At 41.7% G+C, this 17,300-nt stretch overlaps 1 protein-coding gene across 1 annotated transcript in view; it reads left to right on the top strand.

Moving 5' to 3' along the window:
* COL4A4 (collagen type IV alpha 4 chain) overlaps positions 1–17,300 on the top strand; it is a 119,862-nt gene that overhangs the window by 100,619 nt on the left and 1,943 nt on the right. The window contains exons 30-34 of the mRNA XM_065411412.1: positions 1,314–1,469; positions 6,490–6,589; positions 9,551–9,693; positions 12,751–12,867; positions 15,240–15,428. Of these exons, the coding sequence (XP_065267484.1) occupies positions 1,314–1,469; positions 6,490–6,589; positions 9,551–9,693; positions 12,751–12,867; positions 15,240–15,428 (705 nt within the window). The remainder of the gene's footprint in view (positions 1–1,313; positions 1,470–6,489; positions 6,590–9,550; positions 9,694–12,750; positions 12,868–15,239; positions 15,429–17,300) is intronic.

The following is a 17,300-nucleotide window of genomic DNA, read 5'->3' as shown; positions in this document are numbered from 1 at the left end:
AAGAAAATCAAACATGATCAATTAACCAAAACAGTGAAAACTTTTTGTTTATGTATGTGATATGGGAAAAGGCAAAGAGGGTAATAAATATGGCTGTTCCCCACTGGTTTAATGCTCCTCTTTCTAGCTCTGTAGGATCACAGTATATCGCACCTTAAAACTGTTACTGGTCTAGGACTGACTACCCCGTCCTTTGGTAGGTGTAATTTTGGGAGGTGCTACCTCTATGATAAAATTGAAGACCATGTGATAAACTGGAAGCATCGTGTACTTCTGTCCACTTCAATTGCACTCCTTCTGCTTATGAATCTCTGCCGGGATTACTTCCAGTCTTGTACAGCTCTGAGCACTTCTGACAGTAGACATTTTTTAAAGCATTGTTCCTTCTTTCCCCCTAATTGTGGAATTTTCCCATTAAAATGACACCAGCAGGAGGTGAAGGATGGACAATATTTGGTTCGGGGCAATTTTCCTATGAGTTTTAAGTTCCAATATCTTACAACCCAGCCAAGCTAGAAAGAGGAACTTTTAATCCTTGCAAAAAGTTTGATTCATTGCTCTCCAATAGGCTGCAGAGCACTTGCTTGTAGTCCTGGAAGGTCCTGTGATATTAGGGCTTAAAATGATGACACTCACGTATAGTAAAGCCATTTACAAAAAGAACAGAACTAAAATAGCTTTTCTGTCCCTAGAAGTGGGGAAGAGGAGGGAAGTGGGAGCTGCATGTTTATGCATATAACCTCTGTAGATGAGGGCTGTTTTCGTGCAAAGCTTAGACTGTAGTCAGTTCAAGAACCGATGATTGGTCACCAAACTCTGCAAGTGAAGTCAGCAGAGTTTGTACATTCCACAAGCCCAATTACACTGGTTGAAGGGGTTAAACACCTTAGTCATAGTAGCTCTGGATTTTTCCTATATGTATTGAAAAAACAAGGACATTAAAATACAAAGTCCCCTATAGCTGATCATGGTGCTGGTAGCTCACTGCAAAGAAGCTGCATCACCAGGCAGCTGGCAGTTGAGGAGGGGACGGCAGCCAGGAGCACAAAGCCAACATGGACAGGTTTGGTCTCAATGCAGATAGCACTCACCTGCCTCTTTCTGATTGCGGAGGATCCCAGTGGTTTCGGGGGGGCCTATCCCATGGAGACTTCCTCCCCTGTATTATCTTGAAGTAGGACTTAGGACAACATTTTCTAACACACCTCGGTAACTTAGGATCCTACTTCACATTGAAATTTGGTGGGACTTAAGGACTTCTGAAAAGTTTACCCTTTGTGAGTGCATTGTTAATATCCGTTGTTTTGTTTTAGGCCTGCCTGGCCATCCTGGCCCTCCCGGAAAGACTATCTTTGTGAAAGGCGATCCGGGGGAATTTGGTGTTCCAGGTGCACCCGGTATTCCTGGCCAGCCAGGGCAGCAAGGAGCCAAAGGCTTTCCAGGAAATCGAGGAAGAGAAGGCCTGAAAGGTATGATTTCAAGTGTATGGTTTTGTTTGAGTGTATACCTGCCTTCAGGCAGATTCTTCTGAGTATCTATATTATGGTAACTTCACATTTTTGAATGTGAATCCATTGCTATGTACATACTGCACAGACCACAGTGAGAGATTATGCCATACACTATCAAAGAAACTGAGGAACCACCTGATCAGCATCCTATACAGCAAACAGAAAAAATCAAGAAAGAGCTCTCCAACCTGGAGACTTTCATAAATAACCAACCCTCCACACAAATGGACTTTACTATAATAAGACAGGAGATCTACATTACACACTTCACCTCTCTACAAAGGAAGAAGGACCGTAAGCTGTCTAAAATCCTACCTGCCACATGGGGCCACAACAGGGGTACCCCTAATCCACCCAGCAATATCGTCAATTTATCCAGCTACACACTCAACCCAGCAGAAGAGTCTGTCCTATCTCGGGGACTCTCTTTTTGCCCCAGCACCCCCACGAACATGATACAGTTCTGCGGTGATCTGGAAGCCTACTTTTGCCGCCTCCGACTCAAAGAATACTTTCAAGATAACACTGAACAGCGCACTGATACTCAGATACCCTCCCACCAACAATACAGGAAGAAGAACTCCACATGGACTCCTCCTGAGGGTCGAAATGACAGTCTGGACCTATACATAGAATGCTTCCACCGACGTGCACAGGCAGAAATTGTGGAAAAACAACATCGCTTGCCTCATAACCTAAGTCGTGCAGAACGCAATGCCATCCACAGCCTCAGAAACCACCCTGACATTATCATCAAAGAGGCTGATAAAGGAGGTGCTGTTGTCATCATGAACAGGTCTGACTACCAGAAGGAGGCTGCCAGACAACTCTCCAATACCAAATTCTACAGGCCACTTTCCTCAGATCCCACTGAGGAATACACTAAGAAACTGCACCATCTACTCAGGACACTCCCTACACTAACACAGGAACAAATCAACACACCCTTAGAGCCCCGACCGGGGTTATTCTATCTACTACCCAAGATCCACAAACCTGGAAATCCTGGACGCCCCATCATCTCGGGCATTGGCACTCTCACTGAAGGACTGTCTGGATATGTGGACTCCCTACTCAGACCCTACGCCACCAGCACTCCCAGCTATCTCCGTGACACCACAGATTTCCTGAGAAAACTACAATGCATTGGTGACCTCCCAGAAAACACCATCCTAGCCATCATGGATGTAGAGGCTCTCTACACAAACATCCCACACACAGATGGAATACAAGCTGTCAGGAACAGTATCGCTGATGATGACACAGCACAACTTATTGCTGAGCTCTGTGACTTTATCCTCACGCACAATTATTTCAAATTTGGTGACAATATATACCTCCAGACCAGTGGCACCGCTATGGGCACCCGCATGGCCCCACAATATGCCAACATTTTTATGGCTGACCTGGAATAACGCTTCCTCAGCTCTCGTCCACTCACGCCCCTTCTCTACCTACGCTACATTGATGACATCTTCATCATATGGACCCATGGGAAGGAGACCCTGGAAGAATTCCACCATGATTTCAACAGCTTCCACCCCACCATCAACCTCAGCCTGGACCAATCTACACAGGAGGTCCACTTCCTAGACACCACCGTACAAATAAGCGATGGCCATGTTAACACCACCCTATACCGAAAACCCACCGACCGCTACGCCTACCTTCATGCCTCCAGCTTCCACCCCAGACACACCACACGATCCATCGTCTACAGCCAAGCACTGAGGTACAATCACATCTGCTCCAACCCCTCAGACAGAGACCAACACCTACAAGATCTTCACCAAGCATTCTCAAAACTACGATACCCACACAAGGAAATAAAGAACCAAATCAACAGAGCCAGACGTGTACCCAGAAGCCTCCTGCTACAAGACAGGCCCCAAAAAGAAACCAACAGAACTCCACTGGCCATCACCTACAGTCCTCAGCTTAAATCTCCCCAACGCATCATCAGTGATCTACAACCCATCCTGGACAATGATCCCTCACTTTCACAGACGTTGGGAGGCAGGCCAGTCCTCGCCCACAGACAACCTGCCAACCTTAAGCATATTCTCACCAGCAACCACGCACCGCACCATAACAACTCTAACTCAGGAACCAACCCATGCAACAAACCTCGATGCCAACTCTGCCCACATATCTACACCAGCAACACCATCACAGGACCTAACCAGATCAGCTACAACATCACCGGCTCATTCACCTGCATGTCCACCAATGTTATATATGCCATCATATGCCAGCAATGCCCCTCTGCTATGTACATTGGCCAAACTGGATAGTCACTACGCAAGAGGATAAATGGACACAAATCAGATATCAGGAATGGCAATATACAAAAACCTGTAGGAGAACACTTCAACCTCCCTGGCCACACAATAGCAGATGTAAAGGTAGCCATATTACAGCAAAAAAACTTCAGGACCAGACTCCAAAGAGAAACTGCTGGGCTCCAGTTCATTTGCAAATTTGACACCATCAGATCAGGATTAAACAAAGACTGTGAATGGCTATCCAACTACAGAAGCAGTTTCTCCTCCCTTGGTGTTCACACCTCAACTGCTAGCAGAGCACCTCACCCTCCCTGATTGAACTAACCTCGTTATCTCCATACTGATTTATACCTGCCTCTGGAGATTTCCATTACTTGCATCTGAAGAAGTGAGGTTCTTACCCACGAAAGCTTATGCTCCCAATACTTCTGTTAGTCTTAAAGGTGCCACAGGACCCTCTGTTGCTTTTTACAGATTCAGACTAACACGGCTACCCCTCTGATACTTGTCACATTTTTGAGAAATTGCCTACTCAGTCTTCACATTTTTAAACAGTAAGAATTTAAGACCTATGTGCTCTTGGGGATCTGCTTCCAGCCAGGTGGAAGGGGAGGGTCAGGCTCCTCTGGCCACTGTCCTGTCATGGATCTCCACACAGGAGGATCTGGGAAGGAGTCAAGTGGACACACACTGTTTGTTCCCTACCAAACTGTGGGGATTCCACTGGAAATCTAATGAAATCCGATTGATTGATGTTTCCTGTGGGACCCCCCAACCCCCGCTCCTCTAAAGGAGGTTTTGGGGTTTTCCACAGGTGCGGCAAACCCCGGCAGCTGACTACAGTATAGTGGTGGGCAACCTGCGGCCCATCGGGGTAATCTGATTGCGGGCTGCGAAACATTTTATGGACGTTGACCGTTCTCGGCCAATGGGAGCTGCAGGAAGCGGTGGGCAGCAAGGACGTGCTGGCCACCACTTCCCGCAGCTCCCATTGGCCGGGAACAGCGAACTGCAGCCACTGGGAGCTGTGGGGGGCCATGCCTGCAGAGGGGCAACGTCAGCAAAATGTCTCGTGGCCCGCAATCAGATTACCCTGATGGGCTGCATGCATTCCGTGAGCTGCAGGTTGCCCACCACTGCTCAGTAGAATCATAGTGGCAGGGAGCTGTAAAAGCTGCAGGGTGCCCTGGAACCAATGCAGGGGCACATTGTGACATTGCACTCTATATGATTTTATGAAAATATGCTAATGAGTTTGAATATAATGTAACTGGAATATGCTTCATGCAAAAGGTCTCTTGTAAGGTATCATTACAAATCTTATAATCTACAGAGTGTGATCATCCTATTTGTATAAATGTACCACTCTTGTATCTGAAACTAGAAATATAACTCTGAGGGCCTATTGTAATTATGCAAAGTGTGGGCCATTAATGGTGGTTTGGAATCTTGATGACTCCCATTAACCAGGACAATTGACTGTAGATGGCTCTATTTTACTTGTAAGTCTCCCTGTGTATGTGTGTGCTGGCAAGTGGGTAATGAAGTCTTACAGTGACATGTGATCATGTCACCTGAACTGGAATCCATCTTTAACCTGGTGCTTTTCCATTGAGAAGGAGGGAGTGGGAACCCAGAGAGGGACAAAGGATTCCTGCCTTATGCAAAAAATATATAAATGGGTGGAACAGAACAAAGGGGGAGGCAGCCATCCTGAGAAATCCCCTTGCTACCACCTGAGCTGGAACAAGGGCTGTACCAGGGGAAAGGACTGTGCCCAGACTAGGAAGGCATCCAGTCTGTGAAAGAAACTTATTGAAACATTTCTGAGGGTGAGATTTTATCTGTATTCAGTTGTATTACTGTATTAGACTTCGATTTGCGTGTTTTATGTTATTTTACTTAGTAATTCACTTTGTTCGGTCTGTCACTACTTGGAACCACTTAAATCCTACTTTCTGTATTTAATAAAATCACTTTTTACTTATTAATTAACCCAGAGTATGTATTAATACCTGGGGGGGGGGGGCAAACAGCTGTGCATATCTCTCTATCAGTGTTATAGAGGGCAAACAATTTATGAGTAAAACGGATGTATTTGGGGTTTGGACCCCATTGGGAGTTGGACATCTGAGTGTTAAAAACAGGAACACTTCTGTAAGTTGCTTTCAGTCAAGCCTACAGCTGTTAGGGGACATGGTTCAGACCCTGGGTCTGGGTTTGCAGCAGGCTAGTGGGTCTGGCTCAAACCAGGCAGGGCACTGAAGTCCTAAGCTGCCAGGGCAGGAAAGCAGCACTGCTCCAGTAGAATCATAGTGCCAGGGAGCTGTAAAAGCTGCAGAGTGCCATGGAACCAATGCAGAGGCACATATCTTCACCATGGAAGACTCTGTGCCTCCAAGCAGGTTCATGGGTGTTGCAGGGCTTGATGCTTCTATTGGACAGGAGCAGTACATAGAGCCAGCCCTCCCCATGCAGGAGTCGTCACAGGAAACTCCATGAGGGGTTTTCCTGTGGGAGAGCAAAATCTGGCCCCCAGCTATTTTGCACAGAACAGTAACTAGTCAGGAACCTGATGCCTGACCTCACTGCTGTTGTGTTCTGTGCTTTCAGTATCACAGGGGGTCACCAGATTTAACTGCTCAGTGCAAGTACCAGTGACAAAAACTCACCCCCTCTCCCTTTTTTTTTAGGTCCGATGGGAAACCGTGGCCCCCAGGGTCCCCCTGGCCCTTTTGGGCCATCTGGGGATCGAGGTTTTCAAGGACAACCTGGCCCTCGAGGTCCTGAAGGTACTTTTGAACAACACATGGTTCTTTGCCATGCAGCAGTGTGCGTGCTGGCCACTCAGCCTTGATAAGCTTTGATCTTAATAGCTGTACAGAATACTTTTATATAGTGTTCACTTGCATGAAAAGAGTTTATAGCAACCTGACAAAATCCTAGATGTCCACTCACTTGGGATGAGGAAATATCGTTGAGTAAGTTAGATATAATTATTTTATTATTGTAATCAGTCTTCATTGATGAAGTATGTGCCTGGTAAATTGTCCTGAGTTGTGCAAGGCTGGTTTAAAATGGTAGTTGCAGCCTTCAATTACATAGAACATTTTTGAGTCATTGAAACAATTTAATAAATGATCATTTTCTTCTGATACTTGCAATAGTTTGCAAGACTAGAGAGCATGAGCATGCCAGGTGAGGGTTCTTGCAAAGATGTACCATATGTGAATAGATGCTATTTGCTGTAAAAGAAGCAAAGTTAATACTGCGTATTTCATCACCCACTTTTCCTTTCCTATATTATCTTTCTCAAGTAACATTCATTAAGCACAATATCTTAATATCCAGAATACTACATGCCACAGTATCAAGAATTCCAGTACACAGTAAGAAGTCTTACCTTTGCCTGTTGCATCAAAATAAGAAGCTCTGGGGAGAATTAATATATTCTAAATCGATAAGGGAGTTTCTCAAGATTAGAAAATGTAATATATATTTTATTTACCAATTAAAAACCCTTTCTTAGCAATAAAGAACAGATGTTTTATAATTATGCAAATCTGAAAAGTAGTTTAGAATATAGTCATTTCATCTAATCATATGTGATGCTTTCTTTGCTGAGTGCCGTACCAATCTCTACCCCTGTGGGAATAAGGGATGAATACAAAGTATTGTGGGCCAAATCCTTAGGTCCTTACTTAGTTTTTAACTCAGCTGTTAAGAGTTTGTAAGTAAGAGTTTGATTCAATAAAGACTAAGTGTATAGTAAATGCTGAGACCCAGATCACCCGTTATTAAAGGAGGCGGCCAGAAGGGCAGGAGAAAACTGAGATTCCAATCACAGAATCACAGAATTCCCTGCAAATCATTCACTGATTAGGTTTATGAAGAGGGGATGAACTGATACAGGGGATCTGTGAGAGAGGGCAGCCTGAGGCCAGCTCTTGCCTATGGTACACCAACCCTGCCCTTCTGGCTTTTCTGTAACAGCTGTGGGAAGCCACAGGGAACTATTTTATCTCTCTGATATAGCTGTATGGAACGCAGAGGTCAGTCCACCAAAGAAGGGCCCTGGAGGCATGTTCAGTCCCTGCTCCTACTTCAGTCATATATGCAGCACCTTTTTGTACAAAACCACAATGGAGGGGCATCTCTGGGGTATGTAAATGCATGACAGAGGTGGTATCTCTGCTTACATATAGTCATGGGGAATTCCTCACATGTGGTTCCCAGCGAAAGGACTTAGCCCTGAGCAAGGACCTTGGGATTTGGCACTGTGTGAACTGGTCATCTAGAAGAGTTTGCACATCACACAAAGCACCTCACCATTCAGCAATACCATGTATTACAAAATCACATTGATTTTGGATTCCTTTTTGTTCTTGTGAAAACTGTTTGCAGGCAGTATTCTAAGACATGTATTTTAAATTTTGCCATTATTATTTATATCAGCATGAATGATGTCAGGTTCATACAAACTATTTCAGTTCTCGTTCCATTCCTTGTTCTAATTTACATGCCTGAAACTTGTTTCCATCCTGCTTGGCAATGGCTGGCATGGTCTGCTTTCCATTTGATGAATCCTTCAGGTTGCAGAGGTAAGCTGGAGAATGCCTTATTAACCAAATATTTGTTCTGCATGTCTGGGTTTCTTTCTGTACATTCCACGCTCCCTGGATAGTAGAGCCATAGCTGGAAGCGAAGAATGACAGATATCGTTATAACAGGGTGATTATAATCGATTTTAACATAGCTGGGTTGTATTTACAGGCAGAGTAATCTTGTACTATGCCGAGGAGCCCCACAATAAAGTGTCAAATATGTGTACATAGAAAAATGTGTATGCAAGTATGTAAAATACAAGTGTTTTCTCTTAAGTGATCTGTCACATCTATTGTATTTCATTTTATCTGCTGTCACAGCAGGCTCTTTCTAAATGAAGCCAACTAGCCAAGGCCCCAATCCTGCTATCAGATCAGTGGAAGCAGACATCGAGCCCCACTGACTTTGAACTAATCCAATAAGTCTTCTAGCGCAGTGTTTCCCAAACTTGGGACACCGCTTTTGTAGGGAAAGCCCCTGGCGGGCCGGGCCAGTTTGTTTACCTGCCCCGTCCGCAGGTCCGGCTGATCGCGGCTCCCACTGGCCGCGGTTCGCTGTTCCAGGCGGATCTGCGGACGGGGCAGGTAAAAAACTGGCCCGGCCTGCCAGAGGCTTTCCCTACACAAGCAGCCTCCCAAGTTTGGGAAACACTGTTCTAGACAAATGTACTTATTACAGAATGCAACAAACAATACATAAACTGTAGCCATTCTCTCATGGCTTTCATTTAAAGTGAGTGGGTAATGTGGGATGGAACCCCTGCTCCCTTACGCCCAGGCTGTATGTGGAGACATTCTCAGCTGCCTTCGGAGCGTAGACAAGGCAGTATATACTTTAACATGTGCTCAATTGAGTTAAAGCCTATGTTCCACCCAGGCCTCAACTCACTGGTTTAGCACACATTAAGGGCGGTGGTCCCTTGTCTACACTAGATTTTTTAAATGTATTAGCTAGCACATGCTAACAATACACCTTTAAATCCTAGGCTAGACACAGTCTGAAAGTAAAGTTAAACCTATGTATCTCATGGATTAACGTTTTGGGAACTCAGCCCCAGAAATGCACTATAATATCAAAAGAAATTAAAAGGGGAATGTTGATCTCCCACAGATTTTTGTTCCAATTTGTGTTATTTTAATTTTATTGCATAATTCCAGGTGACCCTGGTGAACCAGGAAAACCAGAACACTCCCCATGTCCCAAGACACCGGGTCCTCGTGGAGTAATAGGACAAAGAGGAGCTGAAGGGTCTATAGGATTTCCAGGGCCAATAGGTTACCCTGGACCCCCAGGTAAGGCCTGTGATTTAAATACTTGGTAATTTAAGACAAACAGAACATTTAAAGCTTTGAGAAGTGTATTCTCTGCACCCTTCATGCAAAGCTGTGTAGAGTGTACAGGGGTAGGAAGAGGAGGGAGGGGTGTTTAATATTTTGCCCAAAATGTTTTAGGCATTTTTCTCCTCTTATTTCTTGTATATGGCACAATGGCTAGGCTCATCAATAAGACCACGAGAGATTTATTTGGAAATTTAACAAATAAATGTCATTCTTGGTCAGTAAAATGAAAGCAAAAAAAATCCCTACAGTGTTAGGTTTTATGACTGATTGAAATTCAGAATTACTATAAAATCTCATTTCACAACATACCCCCGGTCATGCTGAAGAGTGCCTTCTTATGCTGCAAGTAGATTCACTGAAAGCAATCTGTGAAAGGGTGGCAGAATGGAGTCCATAACAAATAACAAACATCTGTGTGATAAGCTTTTTGTGGTTTTGGAGGTTTGGAAACAAGACTGGGAGAGAGAAAATTGAGTAAGAAACATGAAAGCTTCGCTGATCTTAGAACATCCTACATTGGGGCACTATGCAATACTGTGTATACCCCTGAAACTGCTTCCCATTTGGTGCCAGCAATGATTGGGGTCTAAACTGAAAATAATGCTGAAGTAACTCATAAGAGTATGCTTCTCAGAGTAGAGAATTTAGTTACTGGGCTCTATCTTGTGCATGCTCCCTCTCTATCTCTAAATTAAGGAATCAGACTTTACAACCTCTTTCTACTATTCAGATCTTGCATTAAAAAAATAAAGCAGCACACCACACCAATGGCTTCCGGAAACATATTGTTTAATACTGAGATACTTCATGTGGAGTGACTGAGAGATTTGGCTGCCGAAGTGCATTGTACTGTTTGAATCCAGAACAAGGAGTACAGGGCATCATACAGTGGGGATGCCAACCTGATCAATAATGTTCTTCCTTTTTACAAACTAAAAACAAACCTAACACCCTCATGTAGCATTTATAAAAATGCTACCCAAGTTACTGGGCTAGGGAAAAATTTATTTGGAAAAATTAAATGTAACAATAATTATTAGCAGGCTAATGCTACTAAAAGGCCTGAAAGGACCCTAAAATGAGTTGGATGCATACTACAGTGTTTTGTGTCTCCTGGAACTTGGCAATGTAGTTACAATAGAAGAAAAATAGCCAGAGAAAGAATTTAAAGGGGAGCATGTAAGAGGCTGACATTCAGTGATTTTTTCTGGTAGATAAAAGATTATGCGGTAAAACAGCTAGTGATGATTCCAGTGCACAACTTGATAGAAATGTGGAGGCTGTGTCTTAATTAGCTCTAGATAATGGGATACATCCAACACTCTCAGGCAGTTATCACCTAGGGAATTCATGTTTTTCATGGTGGTATTACTGGATATCTTCATATCTTCAGAGGAAGATACTCAGGTTGATCTTTGATCTAATGTAATTGAGTAAAAGACTTTTTACTGCACTGCTTAGTTTACTACAGTGAATTAATTCATTAGTCAACTAAGAGGGATCTTTGGGATCAGGGCATAGTGTTTTCATTATATAAATCTTTAAACAGTTTCTATACAACCAGGTGTTACAGTGATAATACTCATGTTGGTGTGTTAGGAGAAAATTTAATGATGCTTTTGCTTTTACTGACACAACAGGAACCAATCTTATCCCTGCTGGGAAAGTTATGCAGGCAGAAAAGAAAACTAGAAATTTTACTGAGGGATAATATTTATTACAAAAACTTTCCAGTACATGAACTTTGGCAAACAATTAGGCAACAGATATTGAAAAGCTGTTAAATTATGTTGTGACTGTTTTAGATTCTCTCAAACATAATAAAAAGTAAAAGGTGGGGAACTTTTAAAGTTTGTCTCACAATATTAAAAATCATTTTCCGAAGGGTAAACACCTAATGCAAGCGTGCAAAGAATTAAGCATACAAATCTCACCAATGAGTATTGACCCCATCTCTAAGGAAACATGTTCATCTTGAAATTCTCATTCTCTCTCTCTGAAAGGGGCTGCCAAACACCACAACATCTGACACGTGGAACTGTATCAAACTCAAAAAATTATCTGCTTAAAAATATCCAGTAAACATATCCAACACTGTCTGCTGCCTTTGCAATCAAATATCAAGCACTCATTGGCACCATCTACTAATCAACAGTGCATTCACATTAATATGGCATTTGTTGCACATCTGAGAAAAAGAGGTGATACATTCTTTGAGGGATATTACAGGCTTATGGTGCCTTCTTCCTTCTCCACTGAACAAACAATTAAGCCCAATTCAGCAAAGCCTATCCCTATTTAGCAAAGCATTCAAGCACATGTTTACCTTCAGCTTGACCTAAAGAGACTCCAGTACATGTTTAAATGCTGTGCTGAATGGGGGCCTGAAAGACCAATACCTGTTGTGAAACTAGTGATGTAAGAACTAAAGATACTTTTGATAAAAGTGGTACCACCTACCTGATTGTACCTAGCACAATCTGCCACCCAGTTATGGAGAAGGGTGCGGAATCTAATAGCAGCTTCAGGTCAGGAAAGCAGTGAGCTTGTTCTGAGGGACTGTTCAAACAATTAATCAAGTGGAAATAGACATCTTGGTACAGGCTTCCCCTGGTTTTAGTTTTTATTACAGAATTTTTTACAGAGCTCTGCAGGATTGTAAACTTTGAAATCCAGAGGCAGGCACATTCTGGAATAGGGATATGAAGTCCAATTGGTGATAGCGATATTATCACACCACTGTATCTAACCCTACAGTCACAGGGAAAGAGCACAACTCTTACACTCCCCCTGCAACCCCCAGTACCAAGTACTGTAATACTTATGTACTCTGTAGGTGTCATTTTTGAGTATTTTAAGAATATCTGGGGCAGGACTAGATACAGCATTGTAAAGCAGGCCCCTGTGCACAGTACTATTAAATGGTTCCTTGTACACTACGTCTTTGGACTGTATTTACCTTTATATGCAGCCATATGAAGATAAAATGCATCCTTCATTTTTGTCTAGGAAGTAAAGGTGAAGAGGGGTTGTTTGGCTTGCCAGGTCAAGATGGTTCACCTGGTCCACCAGGACCCTCAGGTAACCAAGGTGTCATAGGAGAACGAGGATACACTGGTCCAGAAGGTAAGAATGATCACTTTCTGCTGCAAACATTTGTCAGGTTGACACAGATGATAGACAGACTAATACAAAATATAGCTCCAATTCAGGAAAGCATCTAAGCATGGGTCAATTAGGGCTGTCAAGCGATTAAAAAAATTAATTGCGATTAATCACACTGTTAAACAATAATAGAATACCATTTATTTAAATAGTTTTGGATGTTTTCTATATTTTCAAGCATATTGATTTCAATTACAACACAGAATACAAAGTGATCAGTGCTTACTTTATATTTATTTTTGATTACAAGTATTTGCACTGTAAAAAAACAAAAGAAATGGTATTTTTCAATTCACCTAATACGTACTCTTGTGCAATCTCTTTATCATGAAAGTTGAACTTACAAATGTAGAATTAGGTACAAAAAAACCTGCATTCAAAAATAAAACAATGTAAAATTTTAGAGCTGCAAGTAAACTCAGTCCTAGTTCTTGTTCAGCCAATCGCTCAGACAAACAAGTTTCTTTACATTTGCAGGCGATAATGATGCCCACTTCTTGTTTACAATGTCACCTGAATGTGAGAACAGGCGTTTTCATGGCACTGCTGTAGCTGGCATCGCAAGATACTTATGTGCCAGATGCGCTAAAGATTCATATGTCCCTTCATGCTTCAACCACCATTCCAAGGGACATGCGTCCATGCTGATGACGGGTTCTGCTCAATAACAATCCAAAGCAGTGCAGACCGACGCATGTTCATTTTCATTATCTGAGTCAGATGCCACCAGCAGAAGGTTGATTTTCTTTTTTAGTGGTTCAGGTTCTGTAGTTTCTGCATCGGATTGTTACTCTTTTAAAATTTCTGAAAGCATGCTCCACACTTCATCCCTCTCAGATTTTGGAAAGCACTTCAGATTCTTAAACCTGGGGTTGAGTTCTGTAGCTATCTTTAGAAATCTCACATTGGTATCTTCTTTACGTTTTGTGAAATCTGCAGTAAAAGCGTTCTTAAAATGAACAACATGTGCTGGGTCATCATCAGAGACTGCTATAACATGAAATATATGGCAAAATGTGGGTAAAACAGAGCAGGGGACATACAATTCTTCTGCAAGGAGTTCAGTCACAAATTTAATTAACACATTTTTTTTTAACGAGCGTCATCAGCATGGAAGCATGTCCTCTGGAATGGTGGCCGAAGCATGAAGGGGCATACAAATGTTTAGCCTATCTGGCATGTAAATATCTTGCAATGCCAGGTAAAAAAAGTGTCATGCAAATGCCTGTTCTCACTTTCTGGTGACACTATAAATAAGAAGAGGGCAGCATTATCTCCTGTAAATGTAAACAAACTTCTTTGTCTTAGAGATTGGCTGAACAAGAAGTAGGACTGAGTAGACTTGTACGCTCTAAAGTTTTACATTGTTTTGTTTTTGAGTGCGGTTATGTAACAGAAAAAAAATCTACATTTGTAAGTTGCACTTTCAAGACAAAGATTTCACTACTTGTATGAGGTGAATTGAAAAATACTATTTCTTTTGTTTATCATTTTTACAGTGCAAATATTTGTAATATAAAATATACACGTTGATTTCAATTACAACACAGAATAAAATATATATATGAGAATGTAGAAAAACAGCCAAAATATTTAATACATTTCAATTGCTATGCTATTGTTTAACAGCGTGATTAAAACTGTGATTAATCGCCATTAATTTTTTTGAGTTAATCACATGAGTTAACTGCAATTAATGACAGCCCTAAGTTAAATCCATTACAGTAAACCTGTGTTAAAGTCCCATTGACTTTAAAGATAAGCATGTGCTTAAGCACCATACCTGAATAGGGGTGCTTTCCTGAGTTGGGGCCTAAATGATAATTTTTTGCAGATAATTAAAACTACATCTCAGATATGACTTCTGTTAACAAACTGGTCTTACTGATACCTGTTGTTGGTCACAGACATTATGCCTTTTCACACTTGTTCAAATCCAGGCCAAGCCGGAAAGTCCTCATAGTGATCAGCAGCTATGTGAAATTACTAGCTGGCCTCAGTCCATTTCTTAGTGGACATGTATCCATGCTGAAAAAATCAGAGGCACAACTGGCACTGCTGATAGTCTCAGCTCAAAGGATTCAGTGGGCATGTGAGGGAACTACGCTCCAAATCAGGGTTGAGATGCAATATCAGGATAGCATGAACCACCTTGTGCTTGCACTGCCCTTGACAATCCCTGGATAAGAACAGTACTTCAGTATGAATTGCAATCAATCTGGAACCTTTGACTGAGCATTAAAATTCATTCTGAAAAACTAAAGCGACACCTGTCTTGGCTGAAATATTTAAATGTTCAAGCAATCATCTTTGTTTTACCTCTTCTCCCTAAGGTCCACCTGGCCAACCTGGGATCCCAGGACCACCAGCGCCTGAAACTAGAGCTGCTAGTGGGTTCCTGCTCATTCTTCACAGTCAGTCAGATAAAGAACCGTTTTGTCCTGAGGGAATGCCAAGATTGTGGACAGGATATAGTCTGCTGTATCTGGAAGGACAGGAGAAAGCTCATAATCAAGATCTTGGTAAGTACTGCAGTAAGTGATGGACATTCTTTATTCATTATATCTCATCCAAAATGTTCTTGCCAGATATGTACTGCTCATATACAACAAATGATGAGTGTATTGCAGCATATGATATTAAGCTTTATTATGCAATAGTTGACTCAGTTTATAGAGGAAGTGATTGTATGATACTCAAAATACTGATCCTAATGTCTGCATGTTTCTTATACTATTGGACTGTTTCTTAAACCACTATAGAAAATGTTGCTATAATAGCATCCTGTTACTTGATAAATTACATGTTATAATATAGATTAAAATGACTTTTTCAAAACAACCCAGCATCATAAATCCCATGTATGTCGGAGTGTCTAATCTTCTGAGCACCTGATGGAGCCAAAATTCTCCTGAATTCTAATGCTAGCTCCGAAAAGGCTCTTTTATGTGCCTTGGGTCACTTATACTGACATTTCAAACACAGTTGACTAAAGATAGGCACCAAATAACTGCCTATATATTGAGAAGTTCTGAGCATCATCTTATGTATTATGTAAAAGGCAGAGGAGTCGTCTTTTTTCTTTTATGGAGAAAAGGCTAGAGGTTTAATAAACTTTGCATGCAAAGGTGTTTTTAAGCAATTACTTTTGTTTAACAGCCAAGATTGGCCTCTTCTTGTATTACATTTTTTTTGTGTTTAAATAGTTTCATTTTTACACCAGGTAACAGAAAGATCTACAAAACAGTCATAAAAATCTTTAAAAGTCAACTAATATAAAATCTCAGTATCTTTTATTCAGAACCCCCACTCCCTACCTCTGACCTGTCCTCTTTTCAGGTCTTTTCTTTATTTATGCCCCCATACTGCAATAGGATCTGTTAGCCCAGACCTTTATACCCACCCACATTAGCAGATGCTATTGCAGGATCAGGGAATAAAGAGTGCTGTTTGAGGCAGTGATCATGCCTTTTGTTTGTCCATGAAGCACATAGCACACTTTGGGGTGTTATAAAATAATAATCAGCTTATTGTGTACAGGATTCACCTTTAGGATATGTACCTGTTGTCATTTTTACAATTCTTCTTTATATAATAGACCATTATAGGTACAACACTTTTGGGATCCAGTCTTGGCAGGAGAACACATGCTGAGTGCTGAGTACTTTTTAATTCCCACTGAAGTCTGCTTGATGGTAATGCTCAGAATGTTGCAGGACTGGGCCCTTTCAGATGGTCTGATCCCTCTACTGTAACTATAAATCCTTGTGAAATCTTTGCTGGGAGGTAGTAAACTTGTTATTGAGGTTTAATCTTATTGAGTCAGTAGCAATGGCCTATCGGACTTTACAAAATTAACTGATCACAAGTTGTCATTTACGTTTCCATTGCCGATAATGAGTTTTTATGAATAGCCAGTCTCCCTCCTAACCCTCCTCCCCTTGCCTAATTTTTTTTAGGATGTCACAGTCCAAAGTATTTGTTTTCACAGTTGCTTCCCATGATGCCAAATCGTGTCATGTTTAATTGACTCTCCACTAAATGTATTGGTAGGAGCAAGCTGATTTGCAAGAAGAAACTTATTTGCATAACCACTCTGCTGAACACCAGTTTAGGAGACTAGCTGATAATTCAGTGAAGATTTCTGACATTTTAAAGTTGGCCAGGCTTGCAATAAAGTAAGCTAGAATATTATTTTCAAACTGTCTAGAAACAAACTTTATATTATGACAATGACTTTAGCACAGAGGTCGGTCATGAGGGTGGAATTTACAGTGCTATTCATTGAAAAAAAATAGGGAAAATTTGCAAAGCATTGCAGGATTCATTGCCTGTGGGAGACTTATAGGGTCCAACAGCCTTGTACTAACTTTTCCTGATGTTTCCACTGCTTT

Source organism: Emys orbicularis, chromosome 9 (genome assembly GCF_028017835.1).
Source record: "Emys orbicularis isolate rEmyOrb1 chromosome 9, rEmyOrb1.hap1, whole genome shotgun sequence".
Taxonomy (NCBI): domain Eukaryota; kingdom Metazoa; phylum Chordata; order Testudines; family Emydidae; genus Emys; species Emys orbicularis.
Note: the sequence above shows the minus strand (reverse complement) of the source record. Positions and strands in the feature narration are given on the sequence as shown.